Source organism: Cricetulus griseus, chromosome 6 (genome assembly GCF_003668045.3).
Source record: "Cricetulus griseus strain 17A/GY chromosome 6, alternate assembly CriGri-PICRH-1.0, whole genome shotgun sequence".
Classification (NCBI taxonomy): Eukaryota; Metazoa; Chordata; class Mammalia; order Rodentia; family Cricetidae; genus Cricetulus; species Cricetulus griseus.
In genome coordinates this window covers 88,757,887-88,785,378 of record NC_048599.1, presented here as the reverse complement: position 1 = coordinate 88,785,378, position 27,492 = coordinate 88,757,887, and the positions used below count along the sequence as shown (strand labels likewise).

The window sequence follows — 27,492 nt, the reverse complement described above, 5'->3', positions numbered from 1 at the left end:
GGAGGTGGACTGGCGTTTTGCCCTGGTGGGTGGGAGGGACTTCGAGAGCCCATCCCACTTGAAGGGATTCGCTCTGTCTCTGAACACATGGGGAGGGGCCTAGGCCCAGCACAGGAAGATTTGGTGGACTTGGTGGAGCCCTGGTTGGGGGCCCTACCCTGCCTGGGGAGTGGCGGGTGGATGGGGTGGGGGGTAGGTTGGAGGTGGGGGAGAAGGAATGGGGGTGGGGGGAGGGAGAGGGAGAGGGAAAGTACATGTGAAAATATTAATAATTTAATAAAAAAAATTATTAAAAATGCTCTCAATATTGTGTCTTAATTACTGTAATAAACATGGATATAAAACCATTTTTATAAAACCAGCTATTTTACATGCATAACAATGAAAGTATGAATAATGATAAGATCATCAGTATGCATTGTGTCTCTTTCAACATCAATATCTTCTTACTCTTCCTTGATTTCATGACACAGTGGCCCAGAGAAGCAGCTAAATAGGCACAAATGTAAAACACAAACATGCGTTAATGCACACAGTGGCGAGTTCTTATTCCCTGATATTTCTTTTTCTTTCTTTCTTTCTTTCTTTCTTTCTTTCTTTCTTTCTCTTTCTTTCTTTCTTTCTTTTTTTTTTTTTGGATTTGTTAGTCAGCTCTGGCTGCCATAGAACTTACTCAGTAAACCAAACTGTCCATGAACTCAGAGATTTGCCTGCATCTTCCTTCCAAGTGCTAGGATTAAAGGCATATTCCACCACTGCCAGCCAATATTAACTTTTCTTAATAATCACAAAAATGAAAAACAAAAAAGAATCTGTAAAGAGGAATAGTTTTCATGGGTTTTATTTTTTCTCATTTCATTTAAATAGTCTTATAAGTAACTTTTAGCTGAAGAATAAATAGGTTTCTTCAATTAGAAAGTATTATGGGAAAGGAACTTATCCCCAGAGGTGGAGATCATTTTCTATTTGAACAGCACTGTGTGCTTCACATTACAATAAATGCTTGCAAGTGATATGCATAGTAAATGTGAAGGAAATATTTAAGCCTTAAGAACCAGATTCACTTATCATTTACTTTTACTAATCCATAAAGGTAAGATTTATATTTAACTTAACTCTACAAGCGTAAGTTCAAACTACATTTAACTCATATCAAATATACATACTATTTGTCTCCAATTTTAAGGACCACAATGACAGGGAATTGAGCAAAGTATTTGAAAAGAATGTTGAATCTAATGTTTTTTATTTCAAATCTTGTCTCAATATTTTAACTTATCTGACATTTTACAATATAGATAAAAATAGCTATGTAAAATATGCTTTACTATAAAAGCCCATATATTAAAGAACAAAAATATCAATATGGACACAATCTTATGTGCTAATATCTATAAGTATGTTAGTATATTTTATTCATTTACTGGTATTATTTCTTTTTCATGGAGCTTTGATTTTAGTTAGTCATCTATTTATTTGGTTTATATGAATTTGTTGGTGATAATAGTTCATAAAATGAATCTACATATTAACAGGATCAAGAATGAGCATTGTTAAAATATCTGCTACCTACTGTAGTCAAATGTTTATCTAGTATTTAATGACTAAATCCTGTAAGTGAATATGGAAATATTATGGAATTATTATATTTGCATGTATCTTTTGTGACTTTTGCCAGGAGAAACACCTTTCTGAATTCATGTTACCAAATATGTCTTTCCAACCTTTATCTCTTTTTTTTTGGTAAATTTGGTCAGGGAAGTATAAACCCTTTATACTCTTCTATGTTAAATGCATTAGTTAACATCAGAGAAACAGTAGAAAAGGCAATCATTCTTTCAAAGATGATAAATACATATCCATGAAGTAAGTGAATAAAACAAAAGTGCCTATATTTACAAAAATGCTAGGGGTGTTCTTTCTTAGAGTATTAATTGTGTTTTCTAAATGTTTTCAACACTCGAAACAATAGCAATCACTGCCAAGATTGTAGACACCAAGTCTTATAGGCATTGGAGCTCAGGGAATAAATGGTAGCAGTATGTTTGCATACCATGGGTGAAGCCTAGGTTGCATGGTCAGTATCACAGAAAAAACTAGGTAAGTATGATTTGAATAGATTAGTGTAGTTCCAAAATCTATAAGATGTATTTTTTTAAATGGAAAATTCCAAGAACATGAATAAAGAAAAAATTTGAGATGTTCCCTCACCACATCAGAAAACAGAATAAAAATGGATGAAACGATTTCCTGCAGCTATAGAAGTAAAACCCTTGCTAATGCTTTTTAGTGTTTTCAAAACATGATAAGACTTTGATTCAGAAATCAATTACATCAGGGCTTTTACTTTTGTACATTTTGAATCTTCTGTGAAGACAGGTTTTAGTAGAAATAATTATACAACCAAATGCAGCATGCATAAAGCTTATGAATCCATGATGAAATAATTTAAACAAAAGTTTTTCTTGCCTTTTTTCAGTTATTGTCTCTAAAAAAGTTCCTAGATTTAATTAAATAGGCAAAAAAAGCATTTAAAATATTTTATAATTTATTTTCTAAAAAAATATTCTTGTGTTGTAGTTTTTATTCTTGGAACCAGAGTTTAGTAATGTTAGATTTTATATGGCAGTTCCCATTCATTGTATATATTCATTCACAGCATTATCACAATGTAATATTAAATTATCACTGAGGAATCTATATTTTCAAAGTTTTTGTAGTTTTATTTTATTAAGTAGTACTTATTTTCTAATATATTAATATTCAATATGAAAGAATCCAAGGGCAAGGAAATACTTTGTGATATTGCTAGAATCCTCCCTACAGATGCAACACACAGAAGTCAGGGCAGAAGACAATGCTTCTACTGTGACACATTTTCTCCTCCTGGGATTCTCTGACCTTCCCAACATCCAAGGTTTTCTGTTTGGAATGTTCTCCATAATGTACTTGATGATCTTGATTGGAAATAGCTTCATAATTGTGATAACTAGAATTGATCCTGCATTACAAAAGCCTATGTATTTTTTCCTGGCAAATTTTTCTTCCCTGGAAATCTGTTATGTATCAGTAACTCTCCCGAGGATTTTGTTCAACATTAGTACTCAAGACAGAAGCATTTCTATGTTGAGCTGTGCCACACAAATGTGTTTCTTCCTTATGCTTGGAGCCACAGAATGCTTTCTCCTGGCTGTGATGTCCTATGACCGCTATGTGGCTATTTGCAACCCACTAAACTATCATCTAGTCATGAACCCAACAAAGTGCACTCAGCTAGCAGCAGGATCCTGGCTCGGTGGCATCCCAGTACAGATAGGACAAACCTGTCAGATATTCTCTCTACATTTCTGCAATTCTAACAAAATCAACCATTTCTTCTGTGACTTACCACCCATTCTCAAGCTGGCTTGTGGGGATACTTCAGTGCACGAGTTATCTGTATACTTAGTGGCTTCACTGTTTGTTGCTTTCCCTTTTATGTTGATACTTGCGTCTTATGCAAAAATCATTACCACCATTCTGAAGTTGCCAACAGCCACAGGAAGGGCAAAAGCCTTCTCTACATGTTCTTCCCATTTGCTTGTGGTGTTTTTGTTTTTTGGATCAGCAACTATTACTTACTTGAGGCCGAAGTCCACTCATTCTCCAGGAACTGACAAACTGCTCTCTCTGTTCTACACCATTGTGACCCCCATGTTCAATCCCCTGATATACAGCCTTAGGAACAAGGATGTGATTGCTGCACTGAGAAAACTGTTACTTAGAAAATAATACTTGGAGTTCAGGAACAAATGATTGAATAATTTCTTACATTGTTACTAAAAAATAGGACAGTTTTTATTCATTCCTTTGAAATACTAATGAATTTATTGCTCTTAAATGCTTTTGTTATTTTGAATACATTGATACACTCTGTTTTGAATTACCCTCTACTTATTAATTTGTCTTCATTCAATAAAATGAAAAAGAACAAGGTATTTTAATTTGAACATACAATGTGAATCACATATTCTATGGTAAAATTTTGAAAAAAATTCACACTTTTGAAACTTTTTATAAATTAACATATTTTATATCTACTGTAATAAATCATGATCCACCATTTGCTGGTATTTTCTCATTCAGCATTCAACAGAGTTACAAGTAGTACTTTAATATCAATACTTGTTTAATGAATTACTAAAAGTTAATGAAATATTTATTATCAATAAGTCTAAGAGTTCTGATAATTTCTGGATATGACAATTTAAATAAATATGAAAGAAATATTTCAATGCACTATGAATATATGTTATATTTAGTCATAACTATAATAAAACCTGATCCTTTTTCCCCATGTGCTTTTAGATAGTGCACAAGAGTCTTCATGATACATTTAGTACATTAACTTCTGTCAGTTTTGTCCAAGTTTCTGACATTTTAACAGAAATGATTGTCAACAGAATTCACACAACAGAATCCTGAAAACTAGTACATAGAAAATGAAACAAAGTAGTAATGAGCAGTTGATAATATGGTTCAATGTGTTAAGAGGACTTTATCTTCAATCATGTATTCTGAGTTTCAATGTCCATTACATGCTTAAAAATATGAGAGAGCCATGCATGTGCTCCATACTGTGGGGATCAGAAAAAGAGCATGGCTGTACTTTGTCTGTGTCCTTTCTAGTTCCAAATTACATGAAAGAAGGAAATAGTGTGGAGAGCTATAGAAAAGGACACCTTACATTCTCCTCTAACTTTAGTGAGAAAAGGGACATATCATATGCACAATTCAACACCACGCATGTGCATGCACATATAAGCATGCACACAAACATACACACATGTATACATATACACATCTCAAAATCATAGTATTTTGGTTAGGATTTTCTATGGCTCCATGTTTATAGCTATCCTGAGGAACCTCTGGGCAGTAGGCTACAGATGGATACTGCTTGAACCCATTTTCTAATATGCACAATCGAATTTGAATACTAAGTGTCTGATTTTTATCTGAAATCCTTTTCCTCATGGAACATCAGTGAACAATTTATGACAGTTTAAAACATCAAATGATGAACATTAAATTATTAAGACTACATCCATGGAACATTTTATAAATACATTCAAGTGGTTTTCATAGACTACATGAAGAAAACTGTTACTTGTCGAATGGGATATACATGCTTCTGTAAAAATAATAACCCAAGCATCCCCAATTAATTATCCTATTATTTAAACTAGAAAATAAAATTAGTGCATTCCATGAATACACTAATACAAATAAGGGGGGAAGTGAGTCATCTGGGTTTTTACCATTTTTGACTGGACAAACTGATTAAGCAATAATCTAAAAGGGTAGCACCAATGGTACTGAACTAACCAACATTTCTTGGGAAAACAGTGACCTCACTTCTTCCTCCAAAAGAATGAGAATTCTAATCACATCCCTGAGGGTATAAAATGATATGCAAGATAGCCTAAAGAAGGGAGCTGCTGCAGTCTACAATTTCACTCAGGGAATCAAGTGTTTTCAACATGTTTTCACTGAGATTAGATAAAACAATGAAAAGTTGACCAACAGCTTTGACTTTAAAATTGTGAAAGTCTGTCATGAATATATGTGAAACTCAACAACTCAATATTAAGAATACAAATAATCTAATAAAATTGGGGGAAAGCTCTGAGTAGATGTTTCTAGAACATTAAGATGTCTGACACATACATGAAAACATGTTGATCCCTGTTAGCAAAGAGTAAATCAGTTTTCTCTAAATGAGTGTCACTGAGTTTATTAGCCACACTCCAGCGAAAGCCCTTGACCAGGAACAGTTGGCCAAGAGAAAATGGATTTATCCCCCACCCCATTACCCTCCAGGCTCAGCATTTGATTTTGTCTATTTGTTTTGAGTTTAAATTTATTGGCATTTTACTTTTTTGTTTTGCATTCATTTGTGTACTGTTTAGATTTCTATTTTTGAGGGGGGGGGCAGAGACAGACAGAAAAGAGAACATGAACCCATTTGATGGTGAGGTAGACAGGAGAGGATTTGGAAGAAAAGAAAACATGACCAAAATATCTTTTGTGAAAAATTAAAACTAAGTAACAGAATTGCTAGAGCACATTCATACAAAGGGGCAATCAATTGATGCTCCTATCTAGGGCTTGCTTGGTATATGAGGCAGTATTTAAAAAAACAACCTGCTCATATACAATCTATTTGTACTAGGTGATAACCAAGGATTTATATAAAAACATTTCTGTACCTGGACATACTGTGGAGCGTCTAGGCCCTGCTCCAAATGATATGACAGACTTCAAGGTTCTCCTATAGAAGACCTCACCCTCCCTGGGGAGCAGAAAGAGTTTGGGATAGAGGAGCAGAGGAAGATGGGAGGGGGAGGGAATGAGATTGACATTTAAAAGAAGCTTGTTTCTAATTTAAATAAAAAAGAAAAAATATGTCTGTAAGAGACCAATCATAGAATGTTCATCCTAGTATGATTCAATTAGTCATTTAAAATATGTTTTAATTTATAAAACATTTATGATAATTTCACAATTTGACAATAAAAAGTCCCAAAGAAAACATCATTAAAACACAAGATAAATTAACTTTCTGTAGAAAAAATGAACTTTAATTAGATTTCAAGGATAGTTAAAATCATATTATGTATATACTTAAAGTTTAAAGACACATGTATAGGGATGCATAAATATCTAGATATATAAAATATGTACAGATGTATAAATATAGTGATAGACAGTAGAAACATGAATACTTGCTCTTTGGGAAGAGCAAAAAAAAATAGAATTTATTGTTTTGTTGCCATCTATTGTTCACTAGAACTAAGTTAATAAATATTTTCTAAATTGATTTTAGAATGATTCAATAATTGATATCAGTAATAAAAATGTCTCCAAACAAATGATACTAATGAATTTTCAAAAGGTTTTCTGTTGATGGGTATGATAGTTTCATGTTTTAGAAGAGAAGACAAGAGGTGATTATATTCAAAGAATCATAGGCCACCAAGTACACGATGGCTTGCATCAAGTTTACTCTATAGAATCAGAGGAACAATGTCTTGATGTTTAGCATATTCTTATCTATGTACAATTTAATCATTGGCTCAGAGAATACAGTTGTGATTGTGTTCAGTGTAGCTAGCTAGTAATCCTCACATAGAATTCATAAAAGAAGTTCTAGATTATTGTAAGTTTGGTGAAAGTTCAATACTTATATAAATAATTCTCTTAGGTATCTGTTCAAATATTTACAGGATTCATTTTTTCTCTTCTGTGATAAAATATGTTAGTTGTACTTCAACTTCCTTTGATATGTAAAATTCTATTACTAAGTGCATGAAGCTCCCTGAGAAATGAACAAAAGTTTATTCTTATTTACCAAGTTTGACTGTGAATTACATCAACTTGTTTATTTTTATGAGAATTATTTCATTTTATTCTTACTTTTTGGATTCTATTTTTTGCAAAGTTCAATTTTTTATTGGCAACTTTATGCTTTCTTTTTAATTTTTGTTTTATATTCTAAAAATTTAGATCTGATTAGATTAGCAATTGTTCAAAAATAAAGTATTAGATGGGTTCATGATTCCACATTCTGAAGAATACTGTATATATGTTAACATCAATTTAATTATAGTTTCAATAATTAATAACAATTTTTTTCCTCAAAGTTTATTCAGTTGTCTAAACAATTTTGTTTTAAATATCTACATTTTATAAATTTGTCTTACTAATTTTTATATAATTATCATTTACATTTGGATGGTTTTCCAAAGTAGTCTATTCTATACTAACAGAAACTCTCTCTGTCCATTCATCTGAGGAAGTCAGAATACCTCTATGTCAGCTAATTTTGGATATGCACACAAAACAGTCATTGTCATCCTGAGCTCTGCCACATCAGGTACCCTATGAGGACTCACTACTTGCTTCTCAATCCCTTTCCTTGACCATTTGAATGTCCTCTCAGCTAGTAATGAACTTTACCAAGTGGTATTTGCTCTTATAGCACTATAAGAGACGGTCATATCAAGAGTCATTTTTAAATAATCAAACAAATTGTTAAAAGTACTATGTAATGAGTAATATGAAGCAGTGATATATTAGAGATCTAACAAATTTGTATACACTCAAGATCCTTTTTTCATTTAATTTTAATTTAATTATTTTTCTTGCAATATATTTTGAACATATTGCTCTCTCATTCACTAAAGTTTCTTAAATCACCTGAATGTTAGGAGTAATTATGACTCTCAGGTTTGAAGTTTCATATTCATGGATTTCTTTCCTCATGGATTTTCCATTTTTTGCAGCTTGACTTACTCTAGATTCTCATTTAATCTAATAAAAGTTTGTTTTCTTTGTTAAAACCATAATACAGGCTACCATGTGAATACAGGACACACAACCCATTATAATATACTGGCTAGAGAAAAAGAATACATGTTTATACACACTCTTGTACATATGAACCAAGGGTATACATAGTTTCCTCATAATAGAGAATATTACAGTCATAAATTTTGCCAAATTAGGTATTTTTTGTCAGGATGTCAATCTTGAGCTATCTTTCACAGTGCTTCTCAGTAACTATCCATGTATTCAAATTAAATCACACTAAACTTTTAATTCAAGTCGAGCCCAACATACAGGCATTAGCTAGGAAAAAAATAAAACAAGCAAAAAAAAAAAAAAACACCAAAGAGGTTCTCTGATGTAGAAATTTAGCTCTGTAGAGAAAATTCTAGTGGGGACAGAGCTACTTTTATTTGAGGAGAGATTTATGGTCATCAGAAATAGACTTCCCTAACAGAAGATTACAGAGATTGATGAAACAAGTGGTTCCACTTAAAATAATTGAGACGATTAAATCATTGTGTTAAAAAAGTCAAAATTAATGCTCATAAGATAGTATGATTATTTTATATTGATATCCATTTAATTCAACATCAATTTATTTCTCATTTTACATTTAACATCCTGGAGAATAGAAATTAATTTAAAGTTAATGCATGTTTTATTCAATAAGTATAGATAATATTGCTATTGTTATACTAAGCACAGATGTTGAACCACTTCAAAATAGAGAAATCAAGATTTATGATAATTTTGTGAAACAAATAATTTTATAGGAATCTTCATTTTGAAGTAGTATATTTTAATAAATTAACAAATAGAGATGCATATTTCTTTTTTCAGGCTTAATCCTATTTTAAAAGGGGGCTTAGAGTTAAACAACTCTAGAATACAGTTATAAAAAACTAAGGAATCCAAACACTAATTGTTTTTAAATAATCATAGTGAATTCATGAAAATAATTATTTTGTAAAGTAATGAAATGTATTTTAGTTCCAAGGTAGTTATTAAATTTAGTAAAGGAAACATATATATGTCTAGCAAATGCACTGTGAAAAGATTATGGAACATCTGACCTTTGTATAACTTAGACTACTGTTACAAATTTGTTCAAGTCTTTAGATTTACTCAGACAAGAGAAACTCAAAATAGAAATACCTTATTTTATTACTGCAATCCTATCATAAATTGAGTATAAGATAAAAATAAGAATATTTTTTGAGTAGAGCACACTGAGTAAATATCTCCTCTTTGTTGCGTAAACTTCTTGACAGTAGATGATACATAAATGGCCTGAATGTCATTTAGCAACTGGATTTAGTACTGTACAACTGTAACCTTTTCTGTAAGTACATCAAGAAATAGTTTATGGGAGTGAGTCGTGTTAATCATTGTCACTTGAAAACCTGATGTAAGAAGATTTTATTGTCCTTTTCTTACATATTAATTAACATCTTATATTTGAGAGTGAAAATTTCCATTCAACAGTCTGTTTAATTCAAAGCTGAGTGGCATAATGAGCATCACATGGTGCAGAGGACTACTTAACAAAGAAAAAAAAAGATGACTGAAGTAGTAAAATATTTCTTTTCATATCATTTAGGATCAATAAGATAAATTTTATACTAAAGCATAGAGAAAACTTCAATGAAAGATTGTCATGCAAAATGTTTGTAGCCACATTAAGGAGAGGTGAAGGAAAGAAAATAAATATAAAACCAGATTCATGGTTGTATCACTTTCAGACAAACTTCAAAGGTTTCATTAAAATTTTTTCATTTTAGGGAGATGACACTCATTTCCAGAATGAATGTCAACCAAAGGGAGATTTTCAACGATTGTCTTTTCACTACCTTTTGATAAAACATTGGACTAAAACAAATAAAAATTGTAGCATAATTAAACAGTGTTTGAAAACAAATATAGGTAGTATTTGTAGAATAAAGAATGCCATGACTTTGTCAAGAGGTTTTGATTTTTTACCTGTATTAAGATATGGATTCACAACACAATTCTAGTAGTTTTAGAATTCTTAGTTCATAAATAACTTAAACAATTGTAGTCCAATGCTACAATAGTATAACTATTATACAATAGAAAAATAGTGAAAGAAAAATTCAACTAAAACACATTTAATATATCAGTTATTCTGTTACTATACTTTTTGTGGACAAGGTCCAAAGCATGTTGCTGAAGAAAGAAGAATAGGTACAAAGGAATAGTCAAATTATTTCAGATGGAATTTCTTAGGAACCATCATCTTCAGGATTGCAAAAGTACAAATTTAGCCCTGAAAATGAATGAGGACATAAAGAGAATATTCCCTCTGAACATATAAAACTCCTGTCTCTGAAGAAAGAAGGTTTGAATATGTTTTCAGTAAATACATCAATAGGGCTATCAAGTGAATTTTTAACAAGTAGTGTGATGTATTATGAGAATATAACTACCCATTAATATCAAATATCCAGAAATTTATGTATAAGTAGAAAAACATTACAAATAATCACATAGAGTTAATGAGTGATATTTTATATAGTTTTATTTATCTCTCACAAATAAAATTTGGTCAACTATGATTTTTATTATCTTATAAACAATACAGTTTGAAATGGAATTCAAGTCCAATGAAGAAATTTTACTATGAGAATAAATATTACAACTCTAGTAAATTCTACCAGTTTTTAGTATCACCATAAATCTTTTGAAAAGTGGAGTTAAAATGTCTCTCTGAATAGTTGAATGGAAAACCTTAAAATTGCAATGGTGCACAGAGTCCTGAGACTTTAACATGAAAACCTGTGTCTTCGCATCTTACAACTTAAGATTCTGTCCCTGTTCCTTCTACACAGAGTTCACTGTCTTTTATCCATTGCACTCCTACCTACATCCTGATAAGAAGGTCAGTCCTAAGGTGGTTTAAATGAAAAATCCCCTACTTAATATATATCAGAAAGATACTTCTTTTAACAATCATATCCCAAGATTTTCTTGTCATTAAATTGTTTGTAATTGTGTACTAAAAATAGACGGAAATATGTGCAAGTTAAATTGTGAGATGAAAGGAACCCTTGGTAAATAAATAATAGGAGTTGCAGGTCTCAAATCAATTGAAAGAAAGAACTTTGAAAATTTTCATCATAAATCTATAAAAATGTTTTAATAAATAAATAATAGTATGCATATTTGTTACACACTCTGCCAAGGCATTGGTGTGAACAATTTTATATTTTTCAATCATTTATCTTATTTTGTTGAATTTAGTTATTTTTTCAGAAGATACATTTCTGTCCCTGAACTTCTTCTATTCAAATTTATCCCCTTTCTTTCTCTCATGCTCTAGGATAGGTAGGATCAACATAGTAAAAATGGTAATCTTGTCAAAAGCAATCTACAGATTCAATGCAATTCCCATGAAAATCCCACCACAATTCTTCACAGACCTGGAAAGAACAGTACTCAACTTCATATGGAAAACAAAAAACCCAGGGTAGCCAAAACCACCCTGTACAATAAAGGAACTTCCAGAGGCATCACCATCACTGAGTCCAAGCTCTATTATAGAGCCATAGTCCTGAAAACAGCTTGGTATTGGCACAAAAAAAGACAGGTTGACCAATGGAATCAAATTTAAAACTCTGATATTAACCCACACACCTATAAACACCTGATTTTTTGACAAAGAAGCTAAAGTTATACAATGGAAAAAAGAAAGCATCTCCAACAACAGTGTTAGCATAACTGGAATAGGACATGTAGAAGATTGCAGATAGATCCATATCTATCACCATACACAAAACTTAAGACCAAATGGATCAAAGACCTCAACATAAATCCAGCCACACTGAACCTCCTAGAAGAGAAGGTAGGTAGTACCCTTGAACAAATTGGTACAGGAGACCGCTTTCTAAACATAACACCAGTAGCACAAACATTGAGATGGACAATTAATAAATGGGACCTCCTGAAACTGAGAAGCTTCTGTAAGGCAAAGGACACAGTCAGCAAGACAACACATCAGCCCACAGAATGGGAAAAGATTTTCACCAACATCTGACAGAGGGCTGATCACCAAAATATAAAATGAACTCAAGAGGCTAGCCAAAAAAACACCAAACAATGCAATTAAAAAGTAGAGTTCAATAGAGAATTCTCAGCAGAAAAATCTAAAATGGCTGAAAGACACTTAAGAAAGTGCTCAGCATCCTTAGCCATTAGAAAAATGAAGCTCCAAACCACTCTGACATACCATCTTACTCCTTTCAGAATGGCTAAAATCAGTAACACCAATGATAGTCTATGCTGGAGAGGATGTGGAGAAAGAAGAACACTCCTCCACTGGTGGTGGGAGTGCAAACTTGTACAACCACTTTGGAAGTCAGTATGGCGACTCCTCAGGAAAATGGGAATCAGTCTACCTCAAGATCCAGCAATTCCTCTCTTGGGCATATACCCAAAGAATGCACATTCATACAATAAGGACATCTGTTCAGTCATGTTCATAGCAGCACTATTTGTAATAGCCAGAACCTGGAAGCAACCTAGATGCCCCTCAGCTGAAGAATGGATAGAGAAAATGTGCTACAATTACACAATGGAGAACTACTCAGCAGAAAAAAATAAACAATGAAATCTTGAAATTTGAAGGCAAATGGATGGAACTAGAAGAAACCATCTGAGTGAGGTAACTGCCAGAGGAGATAGGAAAACTGGAGGATCCCAAGAGAAGATTGCACTGTCTCTCGAAGAAGGGGGGAACAAGAACCACTGAACAAAGTGTGAGCACAGGGTTTTGGAAAGGAAAGAGGTGGCAAGGGAAGAAGTAGAGGGGACTGGGAACAACAGGACTGAGACAGGGGAGGAATAGAGGAGGGGAAAAATGGAGATGCCTTGATAGAGGGAGTCACTTTAGGTACGGAGAGAGGGCTGGCACAGGGGAAATGTTAGGGGATCCACTGGGATGATCCCAACTAAGAATCTAGGCAGTGGTGGTGAAGATGCCATTCATGCCCTTCTCCTATAATGAGATTGATGTCTACCTTGGTTAGCATTCCTAGAGCCTCCATCCAGTAGCTGTTCGAAGCAGAAACCGGCACCCACAGCTAAGAACTGAACCATACTCCTGGAATCCAGTTGTGAAAAGGGAGGAAGGATGAGCAAAAGAACCAAGAAAGTGCTGCAGAAAACCAGAGAAACAGTTTACCTGACTTAGTTAAAGCATTGAGACTTAATAATAAAGCTGGGGAAATAGCACTGGAATGAACCAAGCCCGCTGAATGTGGGTGCCAGCTAGGAGTCCAAGACAGTTTATGGGACTTCTAACAGTGGAGCCAGTCTGTAACCCTACAGCACAAATGGACTTTGGGAGCCCATTCCCTATGGAGGGATACTATTGCAGCCCACATACAGTAAGGAGGGCCTAGGGCCTCCCCAAAATGATATGACAGACTGTGAAAATCCCTGGTGGAGTGTCTCACTATACCTTGGGAGGAGTTGAGAGATGGGTTGGTGGGGAACATGGGAGAATGGGAGGGTAAGGGAATTGGGTAGGATGGATATGTAAATATGAGTAGTAATTAAAGAATGTGTGTGCACTGATGGTTGACACTAATCTCAGGACTTGGAGGCAGAAACATGTAGATCATCACAATCCTGAGAGCTAAAGCGTCTACATAGGGAGCTCCAGCATATCCAGACTAAAAACAAGACACAGCCTCCCATTAAATGAGTAATATCTAAAATAGGTACAGAGTTCTTATGTTTTCATTCATTTTTTGAGCAGTGAAATTATTATTTCAAATTATTTAATGACTTAATTATTTTCTTAGAACAAACTTTTACTATGAAACTGTAGGTGGCTTTAAACTCACAATTCTCTTGCCTCAGCTTCCTAAGTGCTGGCATTGCAGTCATACAAATCCATTCCTGGCCCTCATAATCATAAAATAAAAAAATACATAATGCTTAGACTATAGAAAATAATGTCTACTTAGCTCACTCAAAGATGTCTCTTTATTGTGTTGTTTTGCTCTGCTGGGCTTACCGATTCACAGGGAAACCTACTCTGATCTAATAGAAAGTGACTTGGGAAGAATTTATTCCCAGAGCAAAGATTCCATCCTACATAAACAGCACAGTGTGAAATAGTTCTAGAAGGTGATTAAACTCTTTTAAAATAAATTCATACTTAAGATTAGAAAAACAAACTTATCATTATTTGTCTTATGCCAATTTATAAAGGAAAGATCATGTTTCACATAATTTATTTTGGATAAATACCAAATTTGTGTTTCCATGTGATATTTTGTTTTATCTTTAGGATGTTATTACTTGCTACCTGAAAACAGAATATGAAATCCTTATAAATATTAAATATAACGCTGTGGAAAACATTGTAAAATCAATAAAGACATTATCATCCTAAGTACAAACTTAAGTGATTCTAATAGTAATTGATTTTTCATTTTACTTACTTTTAGTGGCATTCTGTGACCCATGTAATTATCTATTTTACAAATATAAAAACCAGAGCTCATATATCACAAAAATTTAACTATATACACAAATGATCAAAATATTTAATAAACAATATTGAAATGTAGTCTACAGGTATCAAAAGAGCTCATGATAGTTAAGAATTAACAAATGTGAGAAAAATCATCTAAAATTATTAGGGACATAGATATATTTTCCATTTCAGTTTAAATATTTTGGCAATAAAGGCATTTTTAAATTTATTTGTTCTACTTTACTTTTATTCCTTACATTTGATTTGATTATCAGCTTATGTAAGCTCAGATGCATTATGCATATTGAGATAATACATTCTTTGATATTACAATATTGACATTCAAGAATATCATTGTTTTATAGGGTATGTGATTTAAATAAGCTTAAATATCTTTAGTCAAAGCAAAAATAGCTAATTTGTTGTAATGTCTAACAATTGTTAATTCTATTTTTTGATTATTTCTTTTGTGAATAATACATTTATATCATTTCCAGATATCCATCTTTGAGGTTTATTTCTTATTAAAAGTTAACTCTTTAAAATTTTTCCAAAGAAAAATTGGAGGGCTGCTACATGGTTTAAGAATGCATTGTGGGAGATGGTGCTTATGTGTGCATGAGCTGGCCATGTAGCACAATGAAAAACTGGTTTCCTAGCATGCATGATGCCAGAGATTCAACTGCCGGGCATCAAAATAAGCAACAAGAAAATGGTAAGTATGTCTGGATAGATATGTGGATTTCCACTCTCCCTCACTTAACCTAGAGACTGAAATGGGAAACTCAATAAATGTAAGTAAAATGGATGGCTTTTTTCCATTTAAAATGTTTATTTATACCATTTATTAATTATTTGGAAATTTCATATATGACTATAACATACATTGATGATTTTTCTCTTGCTAATGTAATATTATACTTCCCAATTAACAGAAAAAAGTGTTCTGTAGAAAAGGAAAACATTTGCTAATGTTTTTTCGAGTATTTTAAAAAGCATATCTCTATTTAGAAATACACAGTTTCATTGCAATATTTTGAAATGCCACAGAACCAATTACAATATAGAAAGAGCCTGCATGACACACCTGCCCTGTGCATCTCGAAATCAAACACAGTAAAACCAAAGCAGAAGGCACAATTAAAACTTACCCATTTCTAATATTGTGACAATGTCACATTTTCATGGCACTATCTATCAAACAGATGTAGCTCAAATAATACATCCTGGTCTTTAAGAAAATGATCTGCTTGTAGGGTTTTGTCAATGTCTATGTTTATAGTACTAGACTGTGTTAAATTGGTGGGGAAACATGTTTAAATGCGTCATGCAGTGATTCTTTAGTATAATGAAGAACTACGTGGATCAGCCTACTGGATGAAGGCTCTAGGGAGGCATATAAGGTAGTCATCACAGTATCATTATAGGGGAAGGGCATTTAGGGTAGTCTCTTCACTAATGCTTAGATTGCCAATTGGTGTCATCTTTGTAGATCTCTAAAAATGTCCCTATTACCAGATCTTTCCTCTAACCTATAATAGCTCCCTCTATTATGTTATCTCTTATCATGCTCTACTCTAATCTTCCCCAACTCAACCTTCCTGCTCCCCAATTTCCTCCTCTCCCCTCCTCTTCTCCCCCTCTCTTTCTCACATCTCCCTCTTTCCTACCCCTGTGCTCCCAATTAGCTCAAGAGAACTTGTCCCCTTCTACTTCTTCAGGGGGCCATGCATTCTTCTCTTGGGGTCCTACTTGTTTCCTAGTTTCTTTGGTGATGTGGATTGTAGGCTGGTAACCTTTGATCTATGTATAAAATTTATATGTCAGTGAGTATATATAATATTTGTCTTTTTGTGACTGGGTTACCTCACTCAGGATAGTTTCTTCTAGTTACATCAATTTGACTATGAATTTCAAGATTCCATTGCTTTTTTTCTGCTGAGCAGTGTAAATGTACCACATTTTTTCTATCCATTCTTCAGTTGAAGGGCATCTAGGATGTTTCCAGGTTCTGGCTGTCAATCAAAAGAGATGAAGAAGGGCATTTCATACTCATCACAGGAAATGTCCACCAAGATGAAGTCTCAATCCTGAACATCTATGCCCCAAATATGAAGGAACCCACATTTGTAAAAGAAACATTACTACATCTCAATCCACACATAAAACCTCACATACTAAGTGTAGGAGACATCAACACCCTGCTCTCACCACTAGACAGGACCACCAGAGAGAAACTTAACAAATAAATAAAGGAACTAACAGAAGTTATGACCTAATTGGATTAGCATACATCTATAGAACATTCCATCCTTCCTTTTCTTCCCTTCTCACTCTCGTAGCTCCCTCCCCCCTCTTCCCAAGTTCTCAGTTTGCTCAGGGGATGGTGACCCTTTGCCCTTCTCCAGGGGACAAAGTTTGTCTCTTTTAGGGTCCTCCTTGTTTACTAGTTTCTCTGGCAGTGTGGATTGTAGGCTGGTAATCCGTTACTCTATGTTTAAATGCATATATGAATGAGTAAGGAAAAATTTATAATGGACTCGAGGCTACACAGATTAGTAACAATTACATTTGACAAATAACAAATACATAAATTGTTTGATTCTCCTTTATAAATATCAGCATCAGGAGGCAATTTTCAAAATAAATGAAAAGAATTTTGTTTATTTTATTTTAATTATTTCAAATACTGTTTTAAATTTCTTGTTTCTGTTCTGACATTATAAACTTTAGAGAGAAGAGCGAAATATAAAATATGTCTTAAAAATCCAATCCAATAAAGAGCAATAATATGAATATGTATAGTTCCTTGTGTGCTAACTTGTATCAACATGTTAGTATATTTTATTCTTTTAAATGTATTATTTATCTATAATAAAACATCCATTTAATTTATATGTGTACTTTTCTGCTTTATATGAATAAGCTGGCGATAATAGCTCTTAAAAAATCAACTTTTTAAGATGATCAAGGATGAGTATTATTAAAATATGTCCGACAAGTACTACAGTTAAAGATGTTCCTAGTGGTGAGGGATTAAATCCTGTAAGAAAACATAAAATATTATAGAATTTTCCATATGTTAACATGGTTTTTGCAAAGAGAAAAACATATCTGAATTAATACACCCATACATTCCTTTGCAACATTTATCTCCTCTTTTTATAAATGTAAGCCCTGTGTATCCTACCATGGTAAGTTAGTTATGTAAGATTAGAGTTGCTATAGGAAAGGCAATATTCTTTCATGAAAATTGACAAATGAACATAAAGTACTTAATAAAACAAACGTGCCTATATTTCCAAAAATGTTCAAGGTCTTCTTTCTTAGATAAATAATTGTGTTTTCCAAAGATTTACAACAGTTGAAACAATAACAATAACTACAAAATTTTTAGTGACACCAATGTCCTGAAGGAATTGTTCCAAAACAAAATGTTTGCCTAGCATGTGTGAGGCAAACACATGCATTTAGAGCATCACAGAAAGCTAGAAAATACAATTGGATACATCAGGGTAGTTCCAACATACTCTTTATACACAGTTTTAAATTGCCATTTCCCAGAATGTGAATACAACTATGAATGGTTTTGCAAATGATGAATTGGCATGTTCCCACCCCAAATCAGAAAACAGAACAAAAACAAATGAAAATATTATCTGAAGCAATACATGAATTAAAATTATTTCTAATACTAATTTTCTTTTATTATTTTAGAAAATTAATTAGTCCTTGATTTAGAAATATATTACATTAGGACTATTATGTTTGTGCATTTTCAGTACTGTGGGGTGACAATTTTGAAAGCCACATTTATCCAACCAAGTAAAACATGCATAATATATATGAATTTACCACAAAATAAATAAATATTTTCTTTATTTTTCAGTCATTGTTTTTACAACAATTTCTATATTTAATTTAAATGGTGAAAAATTTTAGTATTTCTTTTGTTGTTGTTGCTTTTTGAGACAGGGTTTCTCTGTGAGTGTTCCTGGAACTCACTCTGTAGACCAGGCTGGCCTCAAACTCACAGAGATCCACCGGCCTCTACCTCACAAGTTCTGGGATTAAAGTTGTGTGCCACCAATGCCTGGCCAAAAGTTTAGTGTTTCATAATTTAAATTAAAGAATAGTAGCCTCTTGGTTTAATCTTTTTTTCCCTTAGATTCACATTTAGTAATGTTAGGTGTTATCAATCAGTTTCTATTCACTTTATATATGCAATGACAGAATTTACATAATATAATATAAAGGCTTCTGTGGCCCTGCTCAGAGGTCTGCCCACTGGATCCAAACAACTGAAAACCCAATATGATACCACTGGAGATTAGGAACCATACACCAACAAGACCTGAACATCACAATTCAGATGAAGCAGAAGAGAATGACCTTAAAAACATTTTCATGAAAATGATAGAGGACCTCAAAGAGGACATGAGAAAATCGCTTAAAGAAATGGAAGAAAAAACAAACCAAAAATTAGAAGATACCAACAAATCTCTCAAGGAAACAGTTCAAGACCGAAAAACTGAAATAGAGACAATAAAGAAAGCACAATCTGAGGGAGTGCTTGGAATAGAAAAGCTGGGTAAGCGATCAGGAACTACAGATGCTAACATAACCAAGAGAATACAAGAGATGGAACAGAGAATCACAGGAGTTGAAGATACACTAGGAGAAATAGTCTCATCAACCAAAGAAAATCTCAAGTCCAACAAATCCCTAACACAAAATATCTGGGAAATATGGAATAATGTGAAAAGACCAAACCTAAGAATAATAGGTATAGAAGAAGGTGAAGAAATGCAACTCAAAGGCCCAGAAATCATATTCAACAAAATCATAGATGAAACTCTCCCAACCTAAAGAAATACATGCCAATGAAAATACAGGAAGCCTACAGAACACCAAATAGACTGAACCAAAAAAGGGGGGTCTCCTTGCCATATAATAATCAAAACACCAACCACAGAATAAAGAGAAAATATTAAGAACAGCAAAGGAGAAATATAGTGGGAAATTACCAATACGGAGTCAGGTAGAAATATAAGGGTATTTAATAGGGAAAAGCCTTACTTACAGAGTGACGTAGCCAGCCGGCGTGGCGTTTGACAGTGGTGGGTGGCAGGATGGTGGCAGCAGTGGAGAGAGGTCATAAAAGTGGCTGCGCTTATCTTATAGAGTATACGGCCTTGTGGCTGCAATCATTGAAACAGATGTGGCTTTACTACAGCAGAGGCCAGGGGAAGCCTCTGTTGAAAGCCGAGGCCTACTCATCTCTAGGCAGTTAATCTCTGAGCTGGGTGGTTGGTTTTGAGCAGCTCAGCGGCAGCGGGTTGGCTGTTAGCCGGGAGCATTTGTGGAGAGAGGGCACTTTTCAGGCCTAGACCGAAGGCCTGGTGGGACCCATATCCTGTTTTAAATGTGGTATAGGTTTTCAATATTCCGCTCCTGACAACCGGATATAGCGGAAAATTACCAATACAAAGTCAGGTAAAAATATAAGGGTTATTAATAGGAAAAAGCCTTACTTACAGAGCAACCTACCCAGCCAGCATGACAGCAGTCTGTACATAAGCCCAAAAGAGAAACCAAAAAGCATGGTCAGGCACACCTATAGCCAGGCCCTAAATACGAGTGGCTACAGCTTCTCCTACAGAAAAAGGTCAAGTAAAATATAAAGGCAAACCTATTAGAATTAAACCTGACTTTTCCATGGAAACTAAGAAAGCCAGAAGGTCGTGGATAGATATTCTACCTACACTAAGAGACCACAGATGCCAGCACAGACTAATATACCCAGCAAAGCTTTCAATCAATAAAGATGGAGAAAACAAGATATTCCACAGCAAAACCAGATTCAAACAATAGATATCTACCAATCCAGCCATACAGAAAGTTCTGGAAGGAAAACTGCAACCCAAGGAAGTTAAATACAACCAGAAAAATATAGGCAATAGATAATCCCACTTTGCCAACAGCCAAAAGGAAAAAGGATAGAATCCCACACATAATTTCGCCACCATCACCAAATCAAAAACAAACAAGAATGAACAATCAATGGTCATTAATATCTCTCAACATTAATGGTCTTAACGAACCTATAAAATGACACAGATTAGCAGAATGGATAAGAAGACAGAATCCCTCCTTCTGCTGCATAGAAGAAACACACCTCAAATTCAAACACAGATGGTACCTAAGAATTAAAGGTTGGGAAAAGATTTTCCAATCAAAAGGACCCAAGAAACAAGCAGGGGTAGCAATCCCAATATCCAACAAATTGGACTTTAAACTTATACCAATCAAAAGAGATGGAGGAGGTCACTTCCTACTCATCACAGGAGATATCCATCAAGATGATGTCTCAATTCTGAACATTTATGCTCCCAAAAAAGGCATCCATGTTTGTAAAAGAAACATTACTAATACTCAAATAACTCATAAAACCTCACACACTTAGAGTGGGAGACTTAAGTCTATAAGAATTGTGACAACACAATTCTTCACGGACCTTGAAAAAACAATACTCAACTTCATATGGAAAAACAAAAAAACCCAGGATAGTCAAAACAACCATGTACAACAAAGGAATATAGGAGGCAGCACTATCCTAGACTTCAAGCTCTATTATATAGCCATAGTTCTGAAAACAGCTTGGTATTGGCACAAAAATAGACAGACAGATCAATGGGATCGAATTGAAAATCCTGATATTGACCCACACACCTAAGAACACCTTATTTTTGACAAAGGTGCTAAATCTATACAATGGAAAAAAGATAGCATCTTCAACAAATGGTGCTGGCACAATTGGATTTGGACACACAGAAGATTGCAGATAGACCCATACCTGTCACCATGAACAAAACTGAAGTGCAAATGGATCAAAGATCTCACCATAAATCCAGCCACACTGAATCTTCTAGAAGAGAAAGTGGGAATTGCCCTTGAAAAAATTGGCACAGGAGACTGCTTCCTGAACATTACACCAGTAGCACAGACATTGAAGTCTGCAATTAATAAATGGGACCTTCCAAAACGGAGAAGCTTCTGCAAGGCAAAAGACACAGTCAGTAAGACAAAACAACCACCCACAGAATGAGAAAAGATCTTCACCGATCCCACATCTGACAGAGGACTGATTTCCAAAATATATAAGGAGCTCAAGAAACTGGCCACCAAAACACCAAACAATGAATTTAATAAGTGGGGTGCAGAAATAAATAGAGAATTCTCAACAGAGGAATCTGAAATGGATGAAAGACACTTAAGAAAGTGCTCAAAATCCTTGGCCATCAGAGAAATGCAACTCAAAACAACTCTGAGATACCACCTCACACCTGTCAGAATAGCTAAAATCAAAAAAAAAAACAATGACAATCTATGCTGGAGCGGATGTGGAGAAAAAGGAACACTCTTCCATTGCTGGTGGGAGTACAAAATTGTAAGACCACTCTGAAAATCAGTATGGCGGTTGCTCAGAAAAATGGGAATCAGTCTACCTCAAGATCCAGCCATCCCTCTCTTGGGTATATACCCAAATAGTGCATGTTCATACAACAAGGACATATGTTCAACCATGTTCATAGCAACATTGTTGGTAATAGCCAGAAACTGGAAGCCACCTAGATGCCCCTCAACTAAAGAATGGATAGAGAAAAATGTACTACTCAGCAGAAAAAAACAATGGAATCATGAAATTCACAGGCAAATTGTTGGAACTAGAAGAAACCATCCTGAGTGAGGTAACTCAGTCACAAAAAGACAAACATGGTATGTACTCACTCATATATGAAATTTAGACATAGAGCAAAGGATTATCAGCTTATAATCCTCTTCACCAAAGAAACTAGGAAACATGAAGGACTCTGAGGGATAAATGAACCCCAGGAATGGGAAGTAGCATAAACTCCTGAGCTAATTGGAGCATGAGGGTAAGGAAGAGGGTGCTGCCACAATAAAAGCAGAAGAAGAGAAGTAAAGGAGAGGAAATGGAGGAGCAGAAATATTGAGTTGGGGGAAGGATAGAGGAGAGAAAGCAATATGAAAGTTACCATATCAGAGGGAGCCACTATAGGTCTGAGAAGAGATCTGGAACTAGGGAGATCTCCAGAGACCTACAAGGATGACACGATATGACAATCCAGTCAATGTTGGAGAGGATAAACTAAAAGCCCTTCCCCTAAATTGAGATTGATCACTACTCTTTATGCCATCCTAGAGCTCTCATCCGGTGGCTGATGGAAGCAGAGACAGACATTCACAGATATACACTGAGCTGAAATCTGGAATTTGGTTGAAGGGAGGGAGGAATGAAGATCGAAGGGGTCTGCACCAGGTTGGAGAAACCCACAGAAAAAGTTGGCCTGAACAAGGGAAAGCACATCAACCCCAGATTGTGTCTGGGAGGCCAGTACCAGACTGATCCAGACCCCTGAACAATGAGGAGACCTCTGCACTCCAGGGAGCCTCTGGTGGTGGATTAGTATTTTTCCCTGATGTAAGAAGGGACTTTGAGAGCCCATCCCACATGAAGGGATACACACTGTCCCTGACACATGGGGAAGGGCCCAGGCCCAGCACAGGAAGATTTGGTGGACTTTGCAGAGCCCCTGTTGAGGGCCCTACCCTGCCTAAAAAAAAAAAAAGAATAAAAATAAAAAGACACAGTCTACAAGACCAAATGGCAGGCAACGCACAGATTGGGAAATGATATTCACCAACCCCACATCTGACAGAGGTCTGATTTCCAAATATACAGTGAAGTCAAGTAGCTACCTACCAAATTACTGCAATTAAAAAGTGGAGTGCACAGTGGATGGAAATGGAAACAACCATTCTGAGCAAGGTAACCCAGTTACAAAAAGACAAACATGGCATGTACTCACTCTTATATGGATTTTAGACATAAAGCAAAAAATTTCCATCCTATAATCCACACCAACAGAGAAGCTAGGAAGCAAGGAAGACTCTAAGAGAGACATACATGGTTCCCCAGATAAGGGGAAAGGGTCAAGATCTCCTGAGTAAATTGGAAGCATGGGGAAGGGGAGAGGAAGCTATGAGAATGAGAATGGTAGAAGAGGAGTTGTGATGGGGACATGAGGGAGCAGAAACGTTGAGTTGGGGGAAGAATAGAGGAGAACAAGGTAAGAGATACCATAATAGAGGTAGACATTATGGGTTTAAAGAGAAATCAGGCACTAGAGAAGTGTCTGGAGATCTATAAGGATGATACCAACTAACATCTAAGTAATAGAGGAGAGGCTACCTTAAATACCCTCCCCTGATCGTGAGACTGATGACTAACTTATTTTCCATCCTGTGGCCTTCATCCAGCAGTTGATGGAAGTAGAAGCAGACACCCACAGAAAAGGAATTTTGAAATTAGCAGGCAAATAGATGGAATTAGAAGAAATCATACTGAGTGAGGTAACCAATTCACATAAAGGCAAACATGGCATGTACTCACTTATATGCAACTTTTATGCATAGATCAAAGGATGAACAGCCTGCATTTCACACTGCCAGAGGAGCTAAGAAACAAGGAGGACCCCAAGATAAGATTGCATAAACCCTTAAAGAAGGGGAGGGGGACAAGAATCCCTGAGCAAATTGGGAGCAAGAGGGGAGAATGGAAGTTGCTGGGAATGGGAGGGGGAAGGAGAACAAGAGGACTGAGACAGGGGAGGAATAGAGGAGGACAAGAAAGGAGATTCCTTGATAGAGGGAGACCGTACAGGTTTGGAGAGAGGTCTGGCACAGGGGAAATGTTAGTGGATTCCCCCATCTACAAATCTAGGCAATGGTGGAAAGGCTGCCTTTGATGCCTCTCCCTTATAATGAGACTGATGACTACCTTGTTTACCATTCCTAGAGCCAACATCCATTAGCTGTTTAAAGCAGAAACTGGCACCCACAGCTATGAACTGAACCATACTCCTGGAATCTAGGTGCAGAGAGGGAGGAGGGATGAGCAAAGGAGCCAATATGGTGCTGGAGAAACATGCAGAAACTGTTGACCTGACTTAATGAGAGCATTGGGACCCTAGTCATAAACCTGAGGACCCAGCATTGGACTGAACCAAGCCCTCTGAATGTGGGTGCCAGCTAGGAGGCATCTCTAATAGTGGAGCCAGTCTTCATCCATAGGGCACAAATGGACTTTGAGAGCCCATTCCCTATGGAGGTATACTATTGCAGCCCAGATACAGCAAGGAGGGCCTAAGACCTCCCCCAAATGATATGACAGACTTTGCGGTCCCCCTTGGAGTGCCTCACTATCACTGGGGAGGAGGTGGGGGATAGATTAGGGGATTGGTGGGGAACATGGGATAATGGGAGGGCAAGGGAATGAGGTGGGATGGATATGTAAACATGAGTTCCTCCAAAATTAAAAAAATATTTAAAGAAAAAAATTTTACATACTCTATCAAAAGCTAGCCATTCCATTTGTACATATAACATTTTTGTAAAATATTCATTTCAAATATACAAATTCTATAAAAGAAAGGCATTTATTTTGGCTTACTATTCCAGATGGTTAGCTATCATAGCTGCCTAGCAATGAATGTCTTTAGGTCCTAAACACTAAGAGTCCTAATCTGAGAAAACAGGCAGTAGACAAAATGCATACTAGGAATGGTTTGAGTCTAGTAGCAGATATTGTCTCATAGTATCACAATCATGTAATTCTCCTTTACAAAATAAAGTTGTTAGTGATGGGACTTTTATTTTTAAGAATATGGAATTATTGGTTATTATTTTGCAACCAGCTGCAATTGAAAGTCATGTGTCCAGTAGGTTCCTTGATTGAAGAATTCGTTCCATCAGATTGGACACTGGACATGTGTTGAGACATCAAAAATACAAAAAATACATAAGACCTAGTGCATTAGAAAAATATATGACTATTTTATATGCTTATTTGCAAAAATGATTCTTTAAGCATTTGGAGCATATATAAATCATATCATTCTTCTTCATGGCACTGGAAAATTTGAATATGTGTTAACATTACTTTATACATGATAAAAAGAATCCAGGGACAAGGAAATTCTTTTTTCCTTTTGCGTGAATCCCCCTACAGATTAAATACATAGAAATCAGGGCAGAGGGCAATGCTTCCACTGTGACACAGTTTCTTCTCATGGTATTTTCTGACTTTCCCACCTCCAGGGCTTTTGGGTTGGAATGTTCTGCATAGTTTATTTAACTATATTAATTGAAAATAGCTTAATAATTATGATAGTTAGAATTGATCCTGCACAATAGAAGCCCATGTATTTTTTTTTTTGGGGGGGGGGGAATCTTCTCCTGAAATGTTCAACATTGGCACTCAGAACAGAAGTATATCCAAAATGTCTTCTGCCAGACAAACATGCTTTTCCTTATGGTGGGAGCCACTGAATGTTTCTTTATGGCTCTGATTTTCTATAACTACTGTGTGGCTATTTGTAAACCTCTAAATTATCATGTAGGTATGAACCCAAATAAGTACACTCATGTGATGTCAGGCTCCTGGTCCTATGGCATCCCAGTTCAGAGAGGAAAAACCTGTCAGGTATTCCCTCTACATTTTTGCAATTCTAATCAATTCAATCACTTCTTCTGGGTCTTACCACCCATCCTCAAGCTGGCTTGTGGGGATTCTTCAGTGAATGAGCTGTCTGTCTTCTTATTGGTTATGTTGTTTATATTTTTTCTTTTATCTTGATATTTCCTCTTATACCAAAAGCATTGCCATCATTCTGAAGTTGCCTATGGCCACAGTATGAGTAAAAGCCTTCTCCACAAGTTCTTCGAATTTGGTAGTGGTATTTATCAGCTACTATTACATACTTAATTCCAAAGTCTACACATTCTCAAAGAACTGACAAACTGCTCTCTCAGTTCTGTGCTGTGCCATCCATAGTCAATCTACTGATATACATACACCCTTAGGAACAAGGAGATGATTGCTACACTGAGAAAAACTGAGCTTGTAGCTCTGGACCAAATGCCTGAATTGCTTCCTACATAGTAACTGAAGAAATAGGTCAGATTTTTATTCTTTCTGTACAGATACTAATCTCTTTGTGGTTCTGAAATACCTCTAGAATTTTGTTTAGTATGTCAAAATTTATTCTTTTGAAATATCCTATAGATATGAAGATGTGCTCATTCAATGATATATATTAACAGCACTGGGTATGTTAATATTAATAAAATATAATGTGAATTATATATTTCATGCTGAACTTTGAACAAGACTCAAACATTTAAATTACATGTTATACAGTGGTTATATACCTTAAAATATTAACAAATCATCTCTGTATTTGCTAGTATTTTCTCATACATCACTCTACATATTTACCAGTACCTCTTTAATATCCATATGTGTTGAGTGAAATTTTTAATGAGTTAATGAAATAGTTAATATTAATATTCTATGTCTCAGATTTGTGACAACTTTCAGATACGTCAAAACATAAATAAGAAACAAGCATTTCAATCTACTATGAATATGTGTTGGATTAACTCATAATGGCTGCTTTTGTATTCCCAAGTGCTTTTTATTACTGCATGAAGGTATTCATAATATATTTAGTAAACTTAGTAAATTT

General features: G+C 35.0%; 1 protein-coding gene and 1 pseudogene across 1 annotated transcript; both read left to right on the top strand.

Moving 5' to 3' along the window:
• The first annotated feature begins 2,820 nt into the window (after positions 1-2,820).
• Positions 2,821-3,771, top strand: LOC100754126 (olfactory receptor 10AG1-like). Its single transcript, XM_027421159.1, has one exon. It carries the CDS (start codon positions 2,827-2,829, stop codon positions 3,769-3,771), a length of 945 nt encoding a protein of 314 aa, XP_027276960.1. The 5' UTR covers positions 2,821-2,826.
• An 11,774-nt stretch (positions 3,772-15,545) lies between these two features.
• LOC100753825 lies at positions 15,546-26,906 on the top strand (annotated as a pseudogene).
• Positions 26,907-27,492: the final 586 nt, after the last annotated feature.